This window comes from Cricetulus griseus, chromosome 2 (assembly GCF_003668045.3).
Source record: "Cricetulus griseus strain 17A/GY chromosome 2, alternate assembly CriGri-PICRH-1.0, whole genome shotgun sequence".
NCBI classification, from domain to species: Eukaryota; Metazoa; Chordata; class Mammalia; order Rodentia; family Cricetidae; genus Cricetulus; species Cricetulus griseus.
In genome coordinates, this window is record NC_048595.1 from 37,025,232 (window position 1) to 37,048,659 (window position 23,428).

At 49.3% G+C, this 23,428-nt stretch overlaps 1 protein-coding gene across 1 annotated transcript; it reads right to left on the reverse strand.

The window, feature by feature from the left end:
* On the reverse strand, positions 1-5,359 carry Pdzk1ip1 (PDZK1 interacting protein 1). Its single transcript, XM_035438661.1, is given in 5 exon segments — positions 1-346; positions 828-923; positions 2,778-2,886; positions 5,045-5,155; positions 5,158-5,359. Coding segments are annotated over 5 exon segments (591 nt in total). The 3' UTR covers positions 1-273.
* Positions 5,360-23,428: the final 18,069 nt, after the last annotated feature.

Here is a 23,428-nt window from a genome sequence, read left to right on the forward strand (position 1 = left end):
CTTCCATGGTTGCAGGAGGAGGAAGATGAAAGGGGAGGGGCTGAGTTGGGCATCTCTTTTCAAGGCTCCTCAGAAATGGATAAAAGACCCCAGGGCCACAGCATATCCTATGCTCAGCTCAGTCTGAGTCCTAGCCTGAGATGGCTGTGATTCAAGAGAGCAGAGAGGGTCAGCTTGCTTCAGTAGATTCCTGCAGAGTAGTGACTGGCTGATGTGGTAGGCATCAACTCTATGTGCCCTCTAGCCTGGGGACTGGGGCCATGGATGAGCTTGTCACATGGGTGTGCTGCGGACCCTGCCCTCTTCCTCCAAAACATTCTCGAAGGCATTCTTGTGCTCAGTGGACCTGGAAAAGGAGGTAGGTTTTACAAGGTCATTGGCTTCCCTTCCCCCTATTTCTTTCCCTCTTCATCATTCTGTATCAGGCCTTCTCCCCAGAATTAGCATCTGCTTCCCAGAGTCAAGAGAGGAGAGCACCTCCCCTGAACATATCTGGACCTGTGTGCCTGCACTGGCGGCTCCTCAGAAACATCCCCCACCCAAGTCCCATGTTCCTCTACTAGATTTCCCCACTGAGCCTCCCAAGAACTCCCTTCCACAGAGTACCCCCACTCAGCCACCCTTTCACTGGTTCCGTTTCCCCACTGAACCCCTTCTCCCCATGACACCCATTATCCTACAAAGACTCTACCCTTGTCTGAGCCTTCTCCCTAAATTAAACCCTTGTCTTCCTACGGGACACTGTACCCCCACAGAACCCTCTTCACCTCACCAACCCTTCCTCTTGGCTTCACACACCTTCCCCAGCTCCCCCAGTAGCATCTCACCTAAAGCCAGCTGCCATCGAGGAGTATCTGCCATCCATTCCTGCCAGGACCCCATCTGTTTTGTTTCCAACAATCATGACCATGCTCCCAGGCTCCCTGGAAATCAGCAGCTCATCAATGATTGCCCACTCTACCCAGGCTCCCTGGAAATCAGCAGCTCATCAATGATTGCCCACTCTACCCCATCCAGGTCCAATACAGAAAGCACCCCAGCTTTCCTCTGGGTCCTGCAGACCCCAGATTCCAGTCTTCTCCTCCTCCTCCTCCACCTCCTCCTCCTCCTCTAACCCCATATCCTCCTGCCTGATCCATGAGGAAAGTGGGGAACACAGGCAGCTGGAAGACACTTGTCCTAAGTCCCAGGTCTCTTACCACTGCCTCCAGACACACACTCTCAGCCCTGTCATAGGCCCATCAGTACAGCCCAACTTAGGAGATGTGGTTAGTGGTCATAGAAGGCACAGATAGCATTTCTGGCAGAAAGCTCCCACCTTCCACCCCTCAAACTGATTTTGTGAGGGTCCCTTCAACATGCTTAGCTAGGGGCTAGAGAGAGAGCTCAGCGGTTACGAGCACTGACTGTTCTTCCAGAGGTCCTGAATTCAATTCCCAGCAACCACATGGTGGCTCACAGCCACCTTGAATGAGATCTGGTGCCCTCTGCTAGCATGCAGGCACAAGACTGCACAAGACTATTTATTTATAATAAATAAATAAAATCTAAAAAAAAAAATGCTTAGCTATCCTCAGACATCCCACAGGCACATGGCACCAGACATGTCCCACCCAAATCAACTCAGGTTGTTCCTAGTGTCCTTTGCCTCAGAGAGTCTTCTCGAGTCATTCCCTTACTTCCCTCTCTAGTGCCCCCTTCTGTCTCCCTCCATCAACTCCCAGATTCCCTCCCAAACAGCTCTTAGATCCATCCATCCCCTTCTGAATTGCCTCTGTCCCCTCCAGGTCCAGACTATCCAGCCTCATATTCAGCCTCCTCGTGTGTCTTTAAACCTGCAGACTCACACGCTATGCGCCTGCGCAGAACAGCCAGAGGGACTCTGTTAAGGTCATCTTATCCACTGATTCCCAATGCACAGACATAAATCCCTAGTCTAGGTCATTGGTGCTGCCAGGTCCTGCTGACCTCATCAGCCTCACACTGGAACTCTCCGTCCTTCTCCACCCCTGAACTCTTTGTACATACTCCGAAGGATGGGCAGGGCTGCTGCTGGATCCCTGGCTGCCAGGCCACCTTGGTGAGACCTGGGAGAGATTCGCTAAGGCAGATATAGCTTTACCCAGGGGGCTCTTGATCTCCATGCATTCATGCCAGGTGCCAATGCCTGACCCCAAACTTGAGACTCAACTGTGCTTTTCCCATGCCACCCCATCCTCTGACTGACTCCTTGTATGTCAGGTTTTGAAGCGAATGTGCCATCGTTGAAACCTTGCTAACCAACGGCCTCCCAACCCCTAAGCCATCTCAGACTGTGTCCTGCACTCTGTACTTCATCTGATTTGACTTGAATTGCTTATTCAGTCTGTGTGCCTATAAGGCTCTTTGCATCATGTGTAGCTGATCTCCCAAAAGGACGGGGCCTTCTGTTTCAGGAGGAAGGCCAGGCTCCCATCCAAATTCCATGGATGGAAAAAACTAAACTGAGACACTAAGGAGAGAAGACATTTCTTCCGAGTTCGTGCAGGGTAGGGTGTGAGTGGGTGAATGAGAGAGCCATGAGACCAACAGACCGTAGACCTGGGAGCCATAAATGCTCAGAGCTGGTTCTGTCACTAACTCTTCCTGGGAATTTGAGGACCAGTTTTCCATCCTCACAGTGACAAGACTTTAACCAGAGCTTGTCAGGTCACCCCCTACTACAGTAAAAACAACAGTTCTAGTGCCACCCTGACCACTGGGCGCTGCCCAACCCCAGGCCTTCACACAGCACTCACGGCTTATCCTGGCACCAGAAGTGGTTGACAGCGAAGGCAATTGCAACAAGGACCAGGAACACGGCTACAGCAATAAGGCCCTGCATCCAGGGTTGAAGGTTTCCCAGACCTGGAAAAGGAAGAGGATTTGCAGGCACAGGACAGTCTGGGGACTGTGACAAAGGCCAACAAGGGCGCCATCTGAGTGGCCAGAGTGGACATAAGTAAGGCCTGTCTGCTCTCCTAGGTACAAGGGAAGGATGGGGGCTTAGAGCCTACTAACCTCTGAAGAAAACCTGGGCAACCAAATAGGGAACATGCCTAAAGGTTTGCTCTGAGGTCGAGGCTCCCAGAGCCCCCTTCCTGCACACAGCCCCTACAGTCACATGCAGGGCCCCCTAGGAAGTCCGAGAACAGAGACCAAAGGGCAGCCCCAATGACTGGCCTAGGCCCTGTCAGCTGGGAGTGGCCCCTCCTCTTCCCCTACTGGCCCAGAGCTGCCAGGCTAAGGTTGGCAGCTGGAAGATCCAGTTCTTGAGTATAAAGCTTTTCCAGGAAGATTAGGAGGGGTGAGGTCTGCCCCAGGCTGCCCAGTGCTGGGCTCAGCTGGGGTGCAGGGCCATAAAAGAGGAAGATGGCAGGGGAGAATGGGTTCCAGATTGGAGACCCTTCATCCTCTCCATCAGGGTGGCCAAGACACAAAGGCCAGAGACTAGGTTAAGGTCTAGCCATGTACCCTTTCTACTTTTTCACTCTTGATGTCAAACCCAACCCTTAAAACTTCTCAGAAGCCTCTGCCCCAGGCCACTAATGGCCCCAAGGAAAACCATTCTCCCCATTAAAAGGAGGACCTCACTCTCCAAAGACAAGTACCCAGCATCTAACAGCCTCAGGAGCAAAGAGCAGAAAGCTTGGGAGGGGTCCTGCCTTCAGACAAGACACCTGTATGACATTCTCATATCCTACGTTATGAGAAGCTGGGCATCAAAAGACCTCTGCTTGCTTCATTCCCATGCCAAGCTCTTCTTTGAGTCCACCTTGATGCTCTTCTGCTGCAGTGAAGACTTGCCTACACTTAGTACAGTCTCTGAGGTTGGCAGGTGCTGGGAAAAGGGAGAATCCTGGAACTCTCTGGCTTGTAGCCATGGCAGCCCTCAGCAACCCAGGTAGCAGAAGATGCACAGTATGATTGCCCAGAAAGGGCCATTGTTTTGGGTACATCCCTCCGGACCCTGGCCAAGAAACACTGGCTCAGGCCCATCACTTTTTCTGGCCAAAGATGCTCAGGCATTGGGAACAACCCTGGGAGGCCCCTTCCCCATTTCCTTCTCCTGTGGCTCTTACAGCTAACTCCTCACAAAACACCAGGGATCACAGTCCTCTGCTTCTCCTCTTGTGGCTCCAGGGAGCAAGTGGCAGAGTCAAAGGCAGAAAAAAAAAAAAAAAAACATGTAAGTTACTAGATCTCTATGGTACTTCAGTTTCTCAGACAGCCTCCAAGACATGGGACTCAGAGGTGAAGCAAATATACATGAGCATCTTTGCCAGCCCCCCCCCACACCAGACTACTGGGTACAGAGCCCATCCAAACCTCTAACATGGCAGCAGCCCTGACAGGTGAGCAGGGTGAGGTTTACTGAGAATTAATGAAAAAACTAAATCTCAGAGTGGGGCAGTAATTTCCTCAAGATCACACAGCACAACAGGAAGAGCTTGGCAAAGAGTACACTAGTCTGGAAAAAGTGAAAAAAAGAGGACTTAGGTCATCCAGGAGACAGAGGCAGGCTATCTCTGTGAGTTCAAGACCAGCCTTGTCTACATTATGAGTTCCAGAATAGTTCAGGATAGATAGAGAGACCCTGTCTAAAACAAAGGACTTAGACAGGACTTAAGCCAAGGACTTAAGACAGCTCCTATACCACCACCACCCATCCTGCCCATAGGAAGCATTTGAGGGCTCCTTGGGACCACTCCCAGCCTCAAGTTCTCAGCCCCTGCCCTCAGTACCCAGTCATCTCTAGGGCAATTCCTATCATGAGGTTTGGATCTCAACTCCTGTCCCTCCCTTAATCAACTCCTGTCCCTCCCTTAAACCCCAGAGCCAACATGTCCCCTGCTGTCCCACATCTCACTGGAGGAAAACAAACCACACAGCCTAAGTCAGAGGAGTGTGGCTGGCCCAGTACCTGCACCCCCTCCAAAACACGATATCACAGGTCGCCACCCCATCATACCCAGGTCACCAGCCCTCTCCTCCCTGCAACCCAGGTGCTCCTGTCATGTGCTACCTTGTTGACAGCTGGCAGGTGCCACTGAGGAGAGCAGACCCAGTATGAGCAAGCTGAGGGCCAACATGGCTGCAGGCAACTGTAGGGCCTTGGTCCACTGCTGGTGTTTGGACTCCTGGAGCTGCTGGAGGTCTGGGGTGTTTGTCTGAGATCGGCTGGGGAGCAGTCTGGCCCTGAAGGAGAAACACGATTGGGTTAGACAGAAAGGGAGAGAGGGCGGGGAGGAAGGGCTGGCAGACTGGTGAAGAGAAACTGCCCTTCCTCATGGAAATGAGCTGCCAGGCCTGGCTGGTGCCCAGCCCAACAAATTGGCATTTAAGGTACCCCTTCAAAAGCTAGTTAAGGAGATAAACCAGTGAATCAAGGAAGTAAGGGGAAGTCCCAGTCTCCCCCGAGACCCACCTCAGACGTCTCCCTCTGAGCTCACCTTTCCTGGCAGTGGGGCTGGGCTTCCTTCAAAGGTGTGACACATTTTCAGTCCTGCCCTGAATGGGCCCAGTGGGTGGGGCTTCTTGGAGGACGGACAGGGAGATTAAGACACTGCTGGCTGGCTCAAGGAGCCAGAGGAACAGGGCTGTGACCAAACTCAGGGAAGGCTCACCTTCCCACTATCCCCAGAGCTGTCCTACATTCTGCCCTCCACTCACCTGTTTCTGCCCCACCAAACCAGACCTTGGGTCCCCACCCCTGAGATACAACCTCACTCCACAGTCCCCAGACCTGACCAATCCAGTGGTTCCCTACACCTTTGTTACAGCCCAGTTCCACATTTCTGGTCTCTGGCAACCTGGCAGGCCCCAGACAGGATTTGAATTGTTCAGAAGCCTCAATGCCTGCCTTCAGATCCACCTCCGTTCATCAGAGGAGCTTGAGCAGAACAAAAGAAGGATGATTCCAAATAGCCGTGACACCACAGAGCCAGGCCCCACAGAAGATACCTCCCATTACACAGAACACATGGCATCCACCTCACCTCCCAGACACCAAGAACAACCCAAGTACCTACTGAAGTCTGAGACTGAAGGTCATGGTGGGGCTCCTTGCGCCAGCCACCCCAGAATATGGGAGTTGAGATCCTAGAGAAGACTAAACCCCTGTCCTAAGAAAGGGGGTGGAGAATTTCTTGACAGTCCCTGTTGCTTTCATGGGTTCTTAAAAGGACATTGCAAACAGCCCTTCCCAGTGGACCCTCAGATAACAGGGCTCATGTTGTCTTGACTCCAGGCAGGTAGGTACTCAGGTACCTTTGGAAAGCCCCCAGGGCACAGTCACCTGTCCTTCTGTCCTTGAGTACAGAACATGGAGCCTGTGATTCAGGTTCCACCCCACACAAGCTGAGTTCAAGTTCCAGAAGATCAGGTTTAGAAAAGATGAGTTTGGAAATAAGATGGCTAAGAATGGGTGCCCATGGCATTGAACACTGACAATGACACTGTGGATGGTATGGGGCCTGTACTTGTGAGATCTTCCACAGCCCTGCTTGTCCTGAATCACAATTGCCAACAGGTCCTAGTTCCTGTCCAAAGGGAAAAAAAAAATGAAAAATCAAAGGGAAAGGAAGAAGGAAGGAAGTGCTGGCAGACCAAGAGAGGTCCAGAGATGACAAACCTGTTCAGAGACAGCCTGAGAGCCCTGAGCCTGCTTCCTCTGGGTATGCATGTGTACACCTACTTTCATGCATGTGCAGTGGGCCTGTGACACTGTAACACTAGGTTATTCTCTTCATGGGGCTGAGTGATATCACGTGTAACCTGCTCTGAGCATCTTTGGGAGCAGCCATAACAGGCGTTAATGAACAGCCTGGGAACCACCGGCTGGAATGAAAGGAATGTGACAGAATTTAACAAATATCCACCCTGCCTTCCTCATTGGTTCTAAGCAGGGGGTAGGGGACCAAGGTCAAGTCTCCATTTGAGGAAATGAAAAGGTCATCAGAGATGGGAGAGGCCGACTTCAGGTTGCTGCTGTGTGGGAGACCTGCAGCCACTGACTGGGCTGCATTAGAGGAGGCTTTGATCAGTGCTTGGGACGTAGAGAAACCAGGGTGTGGTTTCTGGACACAGGACTACCTGGAGAGGTAAGGAGTGATGACTCTCAGGCTAAGTTTCTGACTTGGGCAACTGGGTGGGTGGCAGTGCCTCAAGGTCAGACACAATGGCTTCCCTGGGGTGTGTGTGTGTGCGCGCGCGCGTGTGCGTGTGTGTGTGTGTGTGTGTGTGTGTGTGTGTGTGTGTGTGTGTGTGTGTGTTGAACTGAGGGATCAAACACAGGCCCCACATACAGGTATTTCAAAGAAAGAGGAGGCAAGATGAAGCAGGAAAGCGAAATCCCAGAACAGTGAGATACTCCAGCAGCAGCCAGGGGCAGAGATCCAAAGAGAGATGTGCAGACAGGCTCCTATTGTGGATGCCCTCGGGGAACACCCCACCTCTGCCCAGCATGGGAGATCCAGTCTCTTTCCCCAAGCACTCCCCAGCTTCCATAAAACCCCAGCAGGAAGCAGAGACTCCCAGAACACAGTAGGCAGGATGAGTAGGAAGGACATCTGGTGACCAAGGGGAGGAAAGAGCTCCCAGGTCAAAGTCCCAGGCTTTAAGCAAAAACAAGTTGTTCTGGAAAGCGGGGAGGGGGGGTGTAGGGGGGGTGGCTATGGGTGAACACTTGGCTTTAAGGCTAGGCCCCTGATCCCTGGAAGTTCTCACTCAGAGAAAGGCTTGTCTCCCCAGTCTTGTGAACAACATCCCTGTCCCCAAGGTAACAGGGTCAATGGTTGTCTGGCTGAATCCCAAAGTTTGTTCTCAGAAGCCCTTACGGCAGCTGTTCCATCCTACATGCGGGTCCCCCCTCCTGTTTCTTGCCCAGCTCTCATCTGTAATCATCTGCCCCCTAAACAAACTTTCCACCCGTTTAGAACGGGTGTACTTATCCTCTAGAGTGCCTGGTTTCACACACCTCTCCGGAGCTCCTTTCCTCCCGCCTTCCAACATCTTGCCTGCCATTCTACCTACTGCCAGGAGGTGGCACTGTGTGGCTCCAATCCCAGGCTGGAGTACAGTCCCACAGTTCACAGCAGAAGATTTAAGAGCTTCTCTCTCTCAAGCCTCCCCGACTCCCACCGTTTCAAAGATGGGTTACAGGAATGGGAAATGAACACTGGCATATAACCAGTCAGTGGTAATGGAGACATGGCATATGTTGTACCCCGAGCTCTGTTGTAACAGAAGACGACTGAATCATCAAGGGAGGCTTCCTGCTGCTGATGCTGGGGGATGGGGCGTTGTCAGACAGCACAAAAAGATATGATGGGGCAAGCCATTCACCAGGCACGCAGAGAGCTCAGACCGAGAAAAAAATCGAGTGACACATTCAAGAAGGGTGTTTAATTTCTTCCGGGTTTGTTGTTGTTTTCCCCCTGTGGAACAAAGACTCGAATCTAGGGCCTAAAGTTCATGCTAAGCAAGCACTCTTCAACTGAGCTACATCCCCACCCTCAAGGTGGATGTTCAGCATACAATGGTAAAAGTCCTCTTCACTCTTTCTTTTAATATTCCTCCCTGTTAATCTTTGCTGTAAGCCTGAAAATTTCTGGGGACTGTCCCATTTGAGCTACTCCAGGTTCATAAAATAATGTTCAAATTTCTGCCCAGGTACCTGAGGGGCAGGACAGCCAGCCCTCCTCTTCAGTCTCTCCTGGCCCAGGGTCTCCTGTCCCGAACCTGTTCCACACAACCATGGCCCTCTGCCTGGAGAGTACTCTCTACAAGTCCCTCCTAGCAAAATGGCCTTCCAAGTCTCGCTTTAAAGATCACTTTCTCCAGGAAGATTTCTTTGACATCCCTTCATCTTACCTTCCCCTGAGTCTTCTCTACTCTATTCATAGCTATTTTCACAAACTCCGATGCCATTTGATTTATGTGTTTGTGCATTTAATACCTATAACTTCCAAAGACAGATATCTATATATCTGATATTTGTCTCTCTCACACACATACACACACACATATTTTGTTTTCCTTTTTTAACCTACGGCAAACAGCATTGAGCACAATGCCTGCACACATACACAGATATTTTATGAAATTAAATGTCAGAATATACAATGTCTGGCCTGACAGAGGGTAGAAGGCCAGAGAGTGAGTGAATGGATACAGTGACTAGCTCCAGGTGGGCCCTTTGTCTTTCTGTGCTGCTAGCTCTGGCACAGGCACTGACTGGGTCCCCAGAATCTCTTTAGATAAGTGAGAGCCCTTGGAGTTGTCCAACCCTAAGGGCAGAATGTTCTAGAGAGAGAACCGAACTATCCCTATAGGAGTACCAGGGAAGGCAAAAGACCATGTCACCCACAAGGGTATCTGTAGAGAGCTCCAGGTTGGTTGGGCATGTGGAGCCTCTCTGCACTCACAGAGCATTTACTAATTCAGCTCCCTCAGCTGGCACTCCCTTCCTATCACTCATGAACTTGGGCAGGGGATACTACATCTTTTTTCACTAATCTGTAAGTGAAATTTGCAAGTGTTTTCCATTCAGAATAGAGACTACAAACCATGGTCCTCTGATACTTTCCTATCAATCCAAGCTGCTGCAGGTCTTTGCATAGTATTCATGTTTATCACTAGGTATCCGTAGTAGTCACTGAAGCTTCCACAAATGTGGTCAAGTTCATTATAAAGATACACTTACATTACTTTATCACCAACATTTTAATATTTTAATAGCTGTGTTTCAATGCAATTTGCTTGCTGTTCAGTAATGTACATTTTATTATATGCTTTCTGAAAACATTTTGTTGAGAAAGAGTCCACCAGGGGGCCAGCAAGATGGCTTCTAGGTGCTGAACTTGCTGGGCAAACCTGATGACCTGAGTTCCATGCCTGAAACCCATGTAAAAGCAGGAGAGAACCAACTCCACAGAGTTGGCCTTTGACCTCCATATGTGCACTGTGATTTGTTTACCTACAAAAAGACACATCATACACACACACACACACACCACATACACAATAACAATAATATTTATAATATTATAAATAATATTATAAATAATTTATAAAAGAAAGAAAAAAGAAAGAAAGAAAAGAAGGAAGGAAGGAAGGAAGGAAGGAAGAAAGAGAAGCTGTAGCTTTCACTGAACTACACAAGGAGTCCATGGTAGATAAGAGTTAAGGAATCCTGGCTCTTTGGTGACCCTGGGGCAGGCCTGCTCAAGGCCATGCCATGTGATCTCAAGGTCAGACTTGCAGAAAGGCTGGTGACTCTCTGGAAAAAAGCTGTCTGGTACTCAGAGAGGGACTATGATCAGGGCAGACAAGTACTTGGCCTCACCGGTAGCCCTAGAGCTAGGAACTGAAAGAGGCAGAAGGTACCAAGCCTGGAACCCATACAGACAAGGAATGCACTGGCTGTTGCTCCTGGGTCCTAGGAGACCCCAGTGGGCCAGGGAGATTTATGGTAAGACCCCCCCAGAAGGGAAGATCAATCAAATCCTCCTGCTGCCTCCTCACCCAGCCAAGAAAGTAAGGAGGGGTCAGGAAGGGATCCTCCTGCCAGCCAAAGGCTCAGGGCCAAATCTTTCCCAGTGGCTTCTGTTCAGTTCTGCTGCCCATCAGGGCTCGAGGCCAGCGGTGAACCAACCTGAGCCACAAGCTTCTAGAATTAGCCTCTTCTGGCCTACAGGCTCACCCTGAATGATGGCCTATAAGGTTCTAAGTGAATGCTACACAGTCAATTAGGAGAGATAGGACTAATTCCAGGCAGTTCTCTGTATAGCCCAGGGCTCAGCCCCTCTCCCCAGCCCTGACTTCTTGCTCACTTTTGGCCAATTTCACCCCAGGATGCTTTCATTTATTCATTCACTACATGTTTGCTGTTTACTTGGGGACTGGAAATACCACAGTGAGCAAGACAGAGCTTATTATGTACAGCTATGAAATTACATCATGCCAAATCGGCAAGGCAGTACATGCTATAGTCCAGCACATAGGAGACTGAGGCAGTTTAGGGTACATAGTGAATTCTATGTCTGTATGAACTAGAATGAGACCTTATGTCCAAAAAAGAGGTGGCAACTGGAAAGATTGCTCAGTGGTTACAAATGCATACATTAGGTGGCTGCCAACCACCTGTCACTCTAGCTCCAGGAGATCTGACACCCTCTTTTAGTCTCTGCAGTCACCTGCACTCACAGGCACGGTATCCACACATGTACAATACTGAAATTAATTTTTTTTTGGTTTTTCAAGACAGGGTTACTCTGTGTAACAGCCTTGGCTGTCCTGGAACTCCCTTTGTAGACCAGGCTGGCCTCGAACTCACAGAGATCTGCCTGCCTCTGCCTCCCAAGTGCTGGTATTAAAGGCATGTGCCACCACTGCCTGGCTAAAATTAATCTTCTATTAAAAGTTTCAGTCTTACTAAATGTCTCAAAGCAGGCATGTGGGCACTGTGTACCCTCTAATCTGGAAGATCAGGAAAAGAAAACAGGAAATGGAACAAATTCATTCAACAAAAGCTCGTCTCCCATGGCACCGTTCACCACAATGAGTATAACATTTTCTCTAACTTGTGGAGTTGATGCTGTACAGGGTCAGCCAGGAAACAAGCATACCAAGTCCAATGGAGCTGAGGTTTGACTGTGAAGCATCTCCTGTGGTACCAGTTAGTGGACTGTGGGGAGACACAGTTGGACAGGAGACATTAGTTGGATCCTGAGATCTCGGCTAATCATCGGATTGATTGATCCTTCCATGAAGTCACAGTGACATTTTAGGAGAAGGCAGAAAGGGATGTGACCTGTTTGGATGAAGTAGATCTCTGGGAGCACGCCTATGAAAAATATGCATCTTGTCTCTGGCCCCTCCCTCTTTATGCCTATTTTTCCTATCTCCCTCTGTCTCACACATACAACATATATGCATATGTGTATATACATATTATATTAAGAAAATTGTCAAAGATTCTGAGTATTAGCTTTCGGGATGGTTTGAATCTTTTAAAGATACTAGGAAGCTGAGGATGAGTGTCTTGAAAACAAAAACAAAGGAGGGAGTGAGGGAAGGAAGCCAAAGAGGCAGGAAGGAAGGGGGCCCATAAAGCTTGCAGATGACATTACAATAGTGTTGAAGGTCTATAGAGGGCCTGGAGAGATGGCTCGGAGGATTAGAGCACTGGTTGCTCTTTAAGAGGATCTAGGTTCAATTCCCAGCACACGTGGCTGCTCACAGCCATCTTGTAACTCCTGTACCAGGGGATCCAACACCTTCTTCTCACCTCCACAGGCACTGCCATGTGTTCCACATACAGATGTACAGGTACACTCAAGCACATAAAATAAAAATAAATGGCTGGGTGGTGACAAGGCACACCTTTAATCCCAGCGTGCCAGAGGCAGAGGCAGGTGAGTCTCTGAGTTGGAGGCCAGCCTGGTCTACAGAGTGAGCTCCAGGACAGCCAGGGCTGTTACACAGAGAAACCCTGTCTCAAAAGACCAAAAACAAATATTTGGGACTTAAGTTCTGAAATGTGATTGTGAGCTGAAACCACAGCTTTGCTTTTCTCGGGTGATGTGGCTTCGGCGAGCCCTTTACATGTTAGTGTGTTTATCCGTCTGTACAGTGGGGATGTTACTAGCTGCTTCTCCTTGAGTTTGTAGAGAAACTGAGGGGGGATTGATGAAAATCACCTGACTGGTGCCAGTAGGAGCTGGCAGGTATGCTGGCTGCCGATGACCATGCTTGTCCCAGCATGTCATATTCCACCTAGAAGTGATGCCTCCAAGCCTGGACCACTCTCCCAACTGGCTTCTTGGAAAGGAAGATGTCACCTGGTGGTGTGAGCCTTTAATCTCAGTGAGTCTCTGTGAGTTCGAGGCCAGCCTGGGCTACATAGTGAGCTACATGGTGAGACCTATCTCAACAGAAAAAGTAAGATGCCCAGAATGAGCTCGTGAACTCAAACCATCGAACTTTATCCCTTCCATGGGTTTCCCTGAATGTTTGGCATTCCCACATCCCTGCAGTTGCCTTCGATTTCTCTCTTCAACACACTCCACATCAAGCTGCCGTAAAGCATCTTGGCTCTTTCTAAACATATCCACCCTGACTCCTGTCCCCTCCCTTTTCAGGCTTGCTCCAAGTCCCCTGTTGTAAGCTCGTGGCTTCCCATAGCCTGGTCTCCTCACTCCTGCTTATGCTCCATTCAGTCTGCTCTCAGCATGGCAGACAGAAATTCAAGTTAAACCTTATTTGTGACCTATTCAAAACACAAAAGCCCTAGCCATCAGGGTGGCCTGGTTTCTCTCCATGATGTCTCTCTAACCTGTCTCCCGCTCCCTCTTCCCTTGCTCTGGCCACACCTGCCTTCTGCTGTTTCCTGCCACTGCAGGCTCACTCGGACCTCAGGGCTTTACACTATCTGTGCCCTCCCTGTGATACTCTCTCCCAGTCTCCATAGCTTCCTTCTTCTCATCTCCCTTGGGTCTTGACTCTAAGGTCATTTAATCCCTGAGGATTTCCAGTTCAGACCTTTGAAATCTCAAATTCAGCCCTATAAACCCGTCCATTTCCTTTTCTAGGTTCATTTTGCTCCTGGGAATTTATCCCTCTGGGATCTACCATTTATTTAATTTATCTCGTATTCCCCATTTTTTTAATTAGGAAAATGCCCTGTTCACTTTCTTTTTCCATCCTGGCATTTGGAAGATATTGGGCAATATAAACCACATTTTAAAAGTGGCAGCTAGCCAGGCAGTGGTGGCGCATGCCTTTAATCCCAGCACTTGGGAGGCAGAAGTAGGCGGATCTCTGTGAGTTTGAGGCCAGCCTGGCCTACAAAGTGAGTGCCAGGAGCGGCTCCAAAGCTACACAGAGAAAATCTGACTCCAAAAAACAAACAAACAAAAAGTGGCAGCTCAAAGATGATATTGGAGCAGTGAATCCTTCCTGGGCCCTTCCAATCGTAACAGAATGTACTTATCTCTCTCCTATCCTCTAGCCAAGTCAAGGAGAGGGACATAGGTACTGAGCACAAACATCAGACCCTTCCCTAATGGAGATGGAGCTAGAGAAAAGCCAACGAAGGGAATACTTTTGTGCAGGAACTTTAAATCTTTTGTATGACATGAGCTTCTTGGGCAGTGTGGTATGGTCTCCGTAGTGTTTTAAAATGAATGCCTTAAATAGATAAAATAAAAAACAGAATTATCATAAAAAGCAATGAAACAGAAATACAACACTTAAAGTATGTAAAATGCTATGTTATGGTAGCTGGGCATAGTAGCACACACCTATGATCCCAGTACTTAGAAAGCCAAGGCAGGAAGTCACAAGTTTGAGCCTAGCCTAAGCGCTACATAGTAAGATATTCTCTCTCTCTCTCTCTCTCTCTCTCTCTCTCTCTCTCTCTCTCTCTCTCTCTGATAAGAATTCTCGCCAACATCTTGGGTGTCTAAGGACCCAAGTTTGAAAGCACTGCTCAGGAGGTAATCAAACCATTCACCCTTTTGCATCAGTCACATATCCTAAAGCACTGGTCTATTGTCACCCTCCCTGGAGGCTGGTGAGAGTTTTCAGATGAGGTGCGACCCCTAATCTGTGCAGGGTGGGGCCTCGGGAGATCTGAGCTGCAGTAGCTCAGTGACAGTAGGGAAAGGAGGCAGGATTTGTCAATCACCCAAGGGCATGGCTTAAGAGACGCTGGAGTTCAGAAAGAAGCATGGGGACACATCACCAGAGACTCTCTAACCAGAGCCAGAGGTCGTCGTTGCTGGTACAGGGTATTACCTTGACAGCAAAGGTGTGGCCTGGAAAGGAAAGTAAAACTGAGGAGCGGGCATAGACCAGTGTTTACTCTACATTGATCTTGAGATGTTTCTCTAGGCCACTGCCTGGAAAGTGCAGGGACCACCCTGGACTTGTTTGTTTCTCTTCTTCTTCTCCCATCTCTGTCCACACTCCAGAGCTCTGAGTGCCTTCAATGTGAGTGATGGCAGGCTAATCATGTGTACTTGGGTCTGTGGAGGGCCCCTTGTCTGTCTCTATGGGCTCTCCAGCGAAGACAAGAGCAGGACAAAGGCTCCCCTCCCCCTGGACTGGGACTGCCCTCATTAGCATCGTGGAGCCTGCCAGCAGGCTCCATGCTTCCTGCAGCTCAGCAAAGGGCAGCCAGGCAACTGGACAAGCCAGCGCCTTTGGCACAGCCCCAACCCGGCAGATGTGGACCCTGAAGGGCCTACAGCCAACCCGAAACACCCCACCCACCACCCACCACCCACCCAAATAAGCAAGGCAAGCAGCCACTCCCTAGTCCTGACTGCTGCCTGCCTGCACGGGACCTCTATCTGCGTTGTCAAACTGGCAGCCAAGGCCAAGAGATGGGGAGAAGCATACAGTCTCCGAAAGGAGACACCTGTCTCCAGGAGCTAAACACCCAGAGATTGTAACTATTACATCTGTCTAGACTCGCGGGGCACAATCACAGCAGCACAAACCAGGCAGGCTCAGTGTTTAAGTGCCCAGCTGAGACCGCAGCTTTAGGGCAGTGGCAGACAATAGAACGGGCCGCTAGAGCCAGCCATGCAAGTACAGGCAGTTCTCAGCGTGGTGAGGCAGGTAACACGGCAGAGCTACGAGGTCCCAGACGGTCCTCCGAGAGATTGGCTGGGGGCTTGGGGATGGGAGTGCCTGTAGCTATCTGGATCCCACCTATTCAGGGGTAACAGAGTGGGGGTTGAGAATGATGGGCAAGCCTGATAGCCCATTGAAAGCCTGGCGCCCAGGGGATTGCTGGAGAGAGGGGCGGGAGCTCTGAGAAACAAGCCTCCCTTAGCCTGTGTGGGAACAGCCAGAGGGCAGAAGGCCCAGCCCCCTGAGATCCTGCGGAGCCTGAGACCCAGGAGCACCGAAGGTCCCAGGCTGCAGCTGGGTGAACCATGAACTGGGATGGGCTGAGGGCCCTGAGCTGCTGGGGCTCAGCTGGCCAGGTTGTCACAGGCTTTGGGTGGGAAAAGGTTTTCTAGCCTGGTCCCATAGTTCTCCGTAGATCTCAGAAGGGTAAGGGTCTTGGCAGACTGTGTCAGTGGGTGGCAAAGGGGTGGGCAGGGGTAGGTGATATTATTGTCAGACTACCATCTGCATAATGGAAATTGAATGAGGACACATGGGGCCTCCCCCAAATCAGGGAACTCATGAAATAACCTGTACACATATCTCCCAATTACACAGGGCCACCCTCTGACTTCCCCTCAGAGGACTCTGGACAGTAATCATAGTACCACCTGGGGTTGATTGGCTGCAGGATGAGAGACTGGCTCTGAGCAGCTTCTCGCTGAACCATTTGGCCTCTCTGACCTCTGTACAATGGAAGCACATTTCCCTGTCCTAGGTCCTTAAAAGGGCATACACCCTTAGGAACTTCTGTCCTCTTTTTGAGTTCCCCAACCTTGGGATCTGGGGTCTCATCTGAACTCTCCCAAAGCCTGTTCTTCCCAGGCAGCTCACTCTGCCCATCAGCACTTTGTTGTTACTGTCCTACGGGGGACAGATTTGTCTACAGAATAGATTTTGAATAGACAGTGCCCGAAGTATGTTAGAATAAAGAAAGACCAGCTTGGTCCTACCTAGCAACCAGCATGGCACAGTAACCCTGAGGGTGTACTAATGACACTCAGACCTTGTCAGGAGCCAACCATACCCTAATTGGAACTAAGGCCTGCTTAACAAAAGAGAAACCATGCCTGACACATGGCCAACTATTCAGGGCCAGTGAAGTCTCAGATCTTGGAGGAGAACCTACGCCCGCCACTTTACTGAACCAAATAACCCCTAACTACACTGTAAATATTTATCCTTTTACCCACAGATAAGTGTAGTTCTCACCCCTCATCAAGGAAATTTCTCTTTGCAACAGACAGAGACCACTACAGAAAACCATAACCGATCAAAATGCAGAGTTGTGGAGCCCAGCCCCAATAGCATCTACAATACAATTCCTGCACCAGAGTCTCAGGGAGCATTGCAGAAGAGGGGGCAGCAAGATTGAAGAGGTCAGGAAGTTTTCTCTGAGATTGTGTCTCCTAGAAGTGTCAGAAAAGCTGAATTCATGAAGTCTCTGCAGCACGGCTGCTTAGCAAGACCTAAACAAGCACACCACTAACATGGACAAAGGAAAGCTTAAAAGGCCTCAACCCTAGGCAAATAACTAAAGGGCAATTAAAGAATGCTGCCAGCAGGAGAAACAGTCTTCCCCAGGAATTAACACACCAACTGGTTTCCAACGCCAAACGGTCAGCCCTTGAAACACACATACAAGTAACCCTAAATGGACTGAGTGGGTTGTCTTCATGTATTTAGGGGTGTGTGTGTGTGTGTGTGTGTGTGTGTGTGTGTGTGATAACACTATATGTGTGTTTAATAGCTATTTTGTTGGACAGGGCCAATCTAAAAGTTTTCTATCGGTTTTGGAAGTTCTAAGGACCCCCTGGCCTGAGGAGACGGTGACTCACTGGACCTAGTATTGAGTTCCAGCTCAGCCCAGCTCCTGCTCCATGTCCCTCGCTGAGATGGCTATTCTTGGTTGTCAGCTTGACTATATTTGTAATGAACTACAATCCAGAAAGGGAGGGCAAACCTGTGATCTGGATCACTTTAGGCAAGAAGACAACATGCCTTTGATCTGATTCTCAAGGCTGGAAGATACAGACTCTTGATCCAAATGCTGAGGAGAAAAGACACACCCTTAATCTGGGCCACACCTTCTGCTGGAAACCTATAAAGGACAATGAAAAAAAGCTTCCTTTGCTTGCTTGCCCTTACCTTGCCAGCACATCCATTCCTTGGCTGGCATTGGGGCCTTCTTCAGGATTCCAGCATATACTTAAGACCAGCTGAGACACCCAGCCTCATGGGACTGAGTGACCCACCTGCCTACCCTTAGACTCCAGCAGCTACAGGGCAGAAAATAACCCGGCATCTAGAGCGTGGCCAGCAAGCCTCTCCAGAAGGCAGGCCTTGCAGAAGGTGTGGTCAAGGCATGCCTCTCCATAGGCAAACAGCTTCTCGCTGGCATGGGCCTGAAGACCCAAGTTCATCCCTACTGGTCTCAGATAGAAGCCTAGGGTAGGGTTTAGGGGAAAAGGATCTGCAGAAGCTGGTTGTCAGAGCAGGGGAGGACTAACTCGAGAGGGGAGTGTCAGAACCCCCTCTCCTTCCCTGCTATCTGCACAGCAGTCCTCCCCCACTTCCTCTCTTCGAACTGATCACATCCTGTTATTGTGTGGAGAGAAAAGCCCAGGAGCTGGGGAGGGGCAGAGCTCAGACCAAGCCAGTGAGGAAAGAGTATGGAGGGGCTGGAAGGCACATCACAGTGATTTGGGTAACTCCTGGAGTGTTCCTCACCCTAGGTAGCCTGGGCAAGAGTATGGGACCCAGGAAGAAGCCAGCATGCCTGGACCAGCTGGACCAGTTATACCTCGAAGAGAAATAGATAATTCTCAGGACAGAAAGTGGAACCTCCTCCCAGATACCTCCCAACCTTCCCTCAGGACCCTTTAGTTCAGCACACACTTGCTCAGGGTCCCTATTGTCAGAGCTAGGCTGCACATACCACTAAGCCCCTCCCATAGCACTTGTCTTGAGGGTTCTTCCTTACACTCACTTCCACTCAGCCCATGAACTGAAGTAAGTGGTCCTTGCTGGCTACCCAGCCTTACCTGGCAAGGGACAGGCCCACAGAAAGTCCTGCTGTTGCCGGGTGATTATTACCCATTCCCTCATCTCTTCTGTTAGGACATCCCCATCCTGGTCCCAACTACAGGAAAAACAATGCTTTCTATAAATCTCCCTATATAATCTTTTTATATAAAACACTTTGCATATATTATTTTGAAGTCCCGTGACAGTCCTTGAAGATGAGTGCTAACATCCCCGTTTAACAGATAAGGAAACCAACCTCAAAGTGATAAAGCAACTCACCCAAAGTCACAAGTCAGAACACCCAGATATACCAGTAGTGGTAGCAGGTCTCAAACAGCCTGAGTGGTCCTGACCCCATGCCAAGCTCTCCTTTGCAGCCAGGCCCTGGTTCCTCCCATCATGAACTGTGCCACGTCAACTTTCCTTCCTCACTGTCCCCACAGTCATCCACTGAGCCTGTCCTCCAACCAGCAAGCTCCTTACTACCTCCACACAGATTGTGCATTGAATCAAAAGTCCTGATCCTAAATCTGTAACCATCTTGCCCATAGGGAGAGCACAGCCAGGTCCTCTAAGAACTCCAGCTGCCTACTGGCCATCTTTTCACTTTCCTGACTTTCCTAAGGGATCTGGAGCAGTAGTTCTGGGGATAGCCCTGAATTTACATCTAGTTCACCTTTCTCAATGCCCTTCAAACTGTGGGCTTCGTGTCCTCCCCTATTTGATCCAGGTATCCATACCTTCCCTTACTCAGACTCATGGCAATTGAGTTCTATTATTGAGCATGCCCGGTGCCCGGGCAGTGGGGTGATGACACAGTGATGGCTTCTGGAGAACACATACTTGTTCTATAGAAAGAGAAGCAAGTAGGGGCTGATACGAGGAGGCCAGACAGCTGGGAATGGACTGGATACACAGCCCCCCACCCCTGATCTTTACTCTGCAATACCAGCCTTTTAGGTCTATGTTGAAAACTAGCCTGTTCCAGACAGTGCATGCCCCTGTCCCTGCCCCTTCAGTGAGAAAGAACTTAACACCATTGCCCTCCCAGAGCAGAGCTACCCCTCTGGCCATGCCAGGACTGAGCCACCCACCTTCTCCTAACCAACCCAGGAAGCACTAGGCAGGGAATCTATACAGGAAAGACTCCCCCACTCTCATTTTCTTATCACTGTCAGCAATGAGGCCCAGAGAGAAAAGAAGAGCCTGCAAGTCATTTTGTAAAGTGGAGAATCCTTTTGGAGTATGGACAACTGCCCCCATTGTCTCTTTCCTGTGTTAATCCTGGTGGTGGGACCGAGTTTTCTTAAAGAAAGGTCTGCTTATAATGAAGTTAAAGCCCGTGGAACAAACTGCACAGAAGTCCTGTGTATCTGTCAGTAGGAAAGGAACCTGAATCTTTGTAACTTAAGGTACTGAGGGCAGAAGGCTTTTCCGGCCTGATTCCAGCTCTGGGGAACTTGTGTCTTAGTCCAGAAGCAAATGAATGGGGGAATGTTAGGGTGGGAAGGGCCAGCACACAGGGAGCCCCAGGGGGATGAAAAGGAGGCACCCAACCCCATGGAGTCAGGAAAGTTTCCCAGACTTCAAAGACAATTCAACCAAATAAAAGGAGATTGGGTAAAGAGGATGATAATAATATCTGTGAAAAATAAACCAAAAGTAAAAAACTGGCATGTCACAAAACAATAAAAGAGGACTGGGTGAGATGGCTCAGCGGTTAAGAGCACTGGCTGTTCTTACAGAGGTCCTGAGTTCAATTCCCTGCAACCACATGGTGGCTCACAACCATCTTCTGGCCTGAACACAACATGTTCAGGCAGAACACTGTATACATAATAAATAAATCTTAAAAACAACAACAACAATAAAATAGTCTAGAACAGGAATAGTACAATAGGAGCAAAAGAGTGAGGCGTGGATGGGGTGGGGATGTGGTCTAATTGGTAGAGTGTTTGCCTGGTGTGCACAAAGCCCTGAGGTTTAGCTTTTGTCACTGAATATACCTGGTATGGTAGTGCACTCCTATAAACTCAGCATTCCAGATAAGGTCAGGAAGATCAGAAGTTCAAGGTCATCCTCAGCTACTTAGTGAGTTTGAGGCCAGCCTGGGCTACAGGAGATCCTATCCCAGAAAAACAAATGAACAAACAAAAATGCAACAATATTAACAACAAAAAGGAGTGGTAAGAAATAAAAGGGAACAGATAAAAAAATATTTCGGGCAAGGCCTCGGGGTACTTTTCTTTTTTTGTGGAGTCAGGGATTCTGGGCTTCAGGAACAACACTGTCTCGGGGACAGGAGGCCTGGGCCTGCCTACTTGTCACTATGGAATACAAGGCTTAGAAAGACATTTTCTCTCTGGGTCTCTGTCTCCACAGATGACTTCCAGGAGCCTGTTTTTTCTCTTGGTGGCCAGAGTCCTTGGGTCCTCTCTGCCCCCATTACATGGAAAGGCTTGTTTCTCCCGAGGAAAGTCCTTCTAGGATGGGGAGGGTTATCCCAGGACCCTCAGACTGCTGCCTCTCCTCCTCTCCGCTGCTGCTCTCCCCCAGCCATCAGCCATCCATGCTAAAACCAATTAGCTCAACCTGTCTTTGCATGAGTCCTCAGTTGTACCGAACACGGCTGGCTACTCCTCCACCCCAAATGCTATTCTTCATTCCCTACCCTCTTTCTTTCTCTCCTTTCATGGCAGTCCCTTCATCCTGCCACTCCAGGCTGTGAGCCTAGGATCTATTTTTTCTCCCCACCTCAAGGCCAAATCATACTCCTTGCCCTGGGCCAGGGAGAGGCATATCTGAGGAGTTCCCAACAGGCTGGGTCAGATCTTGACACTCCGGCTGAATCCTACCCGCTCCCTCTAGGAGATGGATAGAAGCCAAGACGGCAAGTGCTGCTGAGACCAGAGACAGGCAGGATAGGAATTAACTGTGAGACCATTGAATTCCCTGGTGGAGGCCATCTAAGCTAGTGTCCACATCTCTAGATTTGGAGAGCGGGGGGTGAGTACTGAAGTCCACAGAGGAAGAAAGTAAAAGACTTATCAGAGCCTCTTAGCCCATAAACCAAGTAGACAGACCCAATCTTGTCCCTAGGACAATGCTGCTCCTGAAACCAGGAACTCTCTGACCCTGAATGGAAAAGATGGCATCCTAGGGCCTTCCCTGAACTATCCCTGTTAAACTGTCCCCTTTTGTTCCTTACCACTCCTTTTGGTCTTGGTTTTTGAGACTGTCTCATGTAGACCGGGATGGCCTGAAACTCACTGTGGGTTAATACTAATCATTTTATGTTTAACTCTAGTTGTGTGTGTTTGTGCATTTACCCTCTCCCTTCTAGAACGTAAGCTTCAGTGGATAACATCCATGTTTGTTTTGGTCAGTGCTGAACCCTTGCCAACAGGACAGTATCTGCCCAGAGCAGGTGCTTAGCAAATGCCTACTAAAGAGAAAACAGAAGCTACACTCTGAGGTGCCCACCTGCAAATTCCCAAGGGGTCAACCATCCATGTGCAATGGCCTTCCTAGGACCCACAAACTCTGTCTCAAATTCCATTCATGAAACTTCAGCACCTACATGGCAGCTTGCAACTGTCTGTAACTCCAATTCCATGGGATAGACGCCCTCTTCTGGCCACTGTGAGCACTGCATACAGGCAAAACACCCATACACATAAAATAAAATAAAATAAAAAATAAATCTCTTAAAAAGAAAAAACAAAGGCCAGGTATCAGGAGTCATCAGGAAACCTGAGGACAGCAACAGTCACTTATCTGCCCTAATCTCTCGCTATGAGCAATGACCCCAACCAGGGAACGGGAAGGAGGAAGCTAATCCAAAAGACTGCAAACACTAGGACAGGGTACTGAAGCACTGTGAAGCCTTTCAGGAGGAAAAAAAAACAGCTGACCCCCAGAGGATAGCCTCCTTCCTCCCTACAGACTTGTTCTGAGAGTAGGAGCTGGACCCCACTTCCAAAGAGGAATGAAGCCAAGCCTTGCCAGGCTTTCCACTTTAATGTCCCCATCCTCAGGCTCTAGGGTGCAAAGTGCAAGCAAAGTCCGGGACCCTTTGTAAAGTTTTTATTTAGAAATATTCCCCCATATAACTTTATATATATATACACACACCATCATCACCACACTGGTATTTTTTGTTTTATTCCCCCCGCCCAATAAAGAGTCACACGCCCACAGTGTTGGCCTCTAGGCTGTACAAACATCAAGGTACCCGGAGCAGTTACTCCTCTTCTGCAGAAAAATGCAGAGGCCAACACAGTTCATCACATACAGTACGACACTGACGGAAAGTGCTGGGCCTGCCCACAGACATGGTGTGCTATGTACACAGGCTGGGGCAAGCCTTCTGTGGAGGGTCATGTACCACTGGGATCCCAAGTATGGCTAGACCCACCCAAAAGGCCAAAATAGCTGTCAGCTCACTACAGTTGCTGTGCCCTTTGTTTTTGTTTCTGGAAAAAAATGATAAAGGTTGTACCATATTGTCACTTGCCACCACAAATAAACATGAATTATTCTTGAAATATAGGATTCTTTCTAATTCTTATGTTCATTGTTTTTCTCAAATGTTTTTTCACGTTTACATTTTCCCCTTTTGTACAGATATTATTCTTGGGATGTTGCCATTTCTTCAAGGGTTGGGAGGAGGCAAAGGAAGAAGATATGGGGTGTTGAA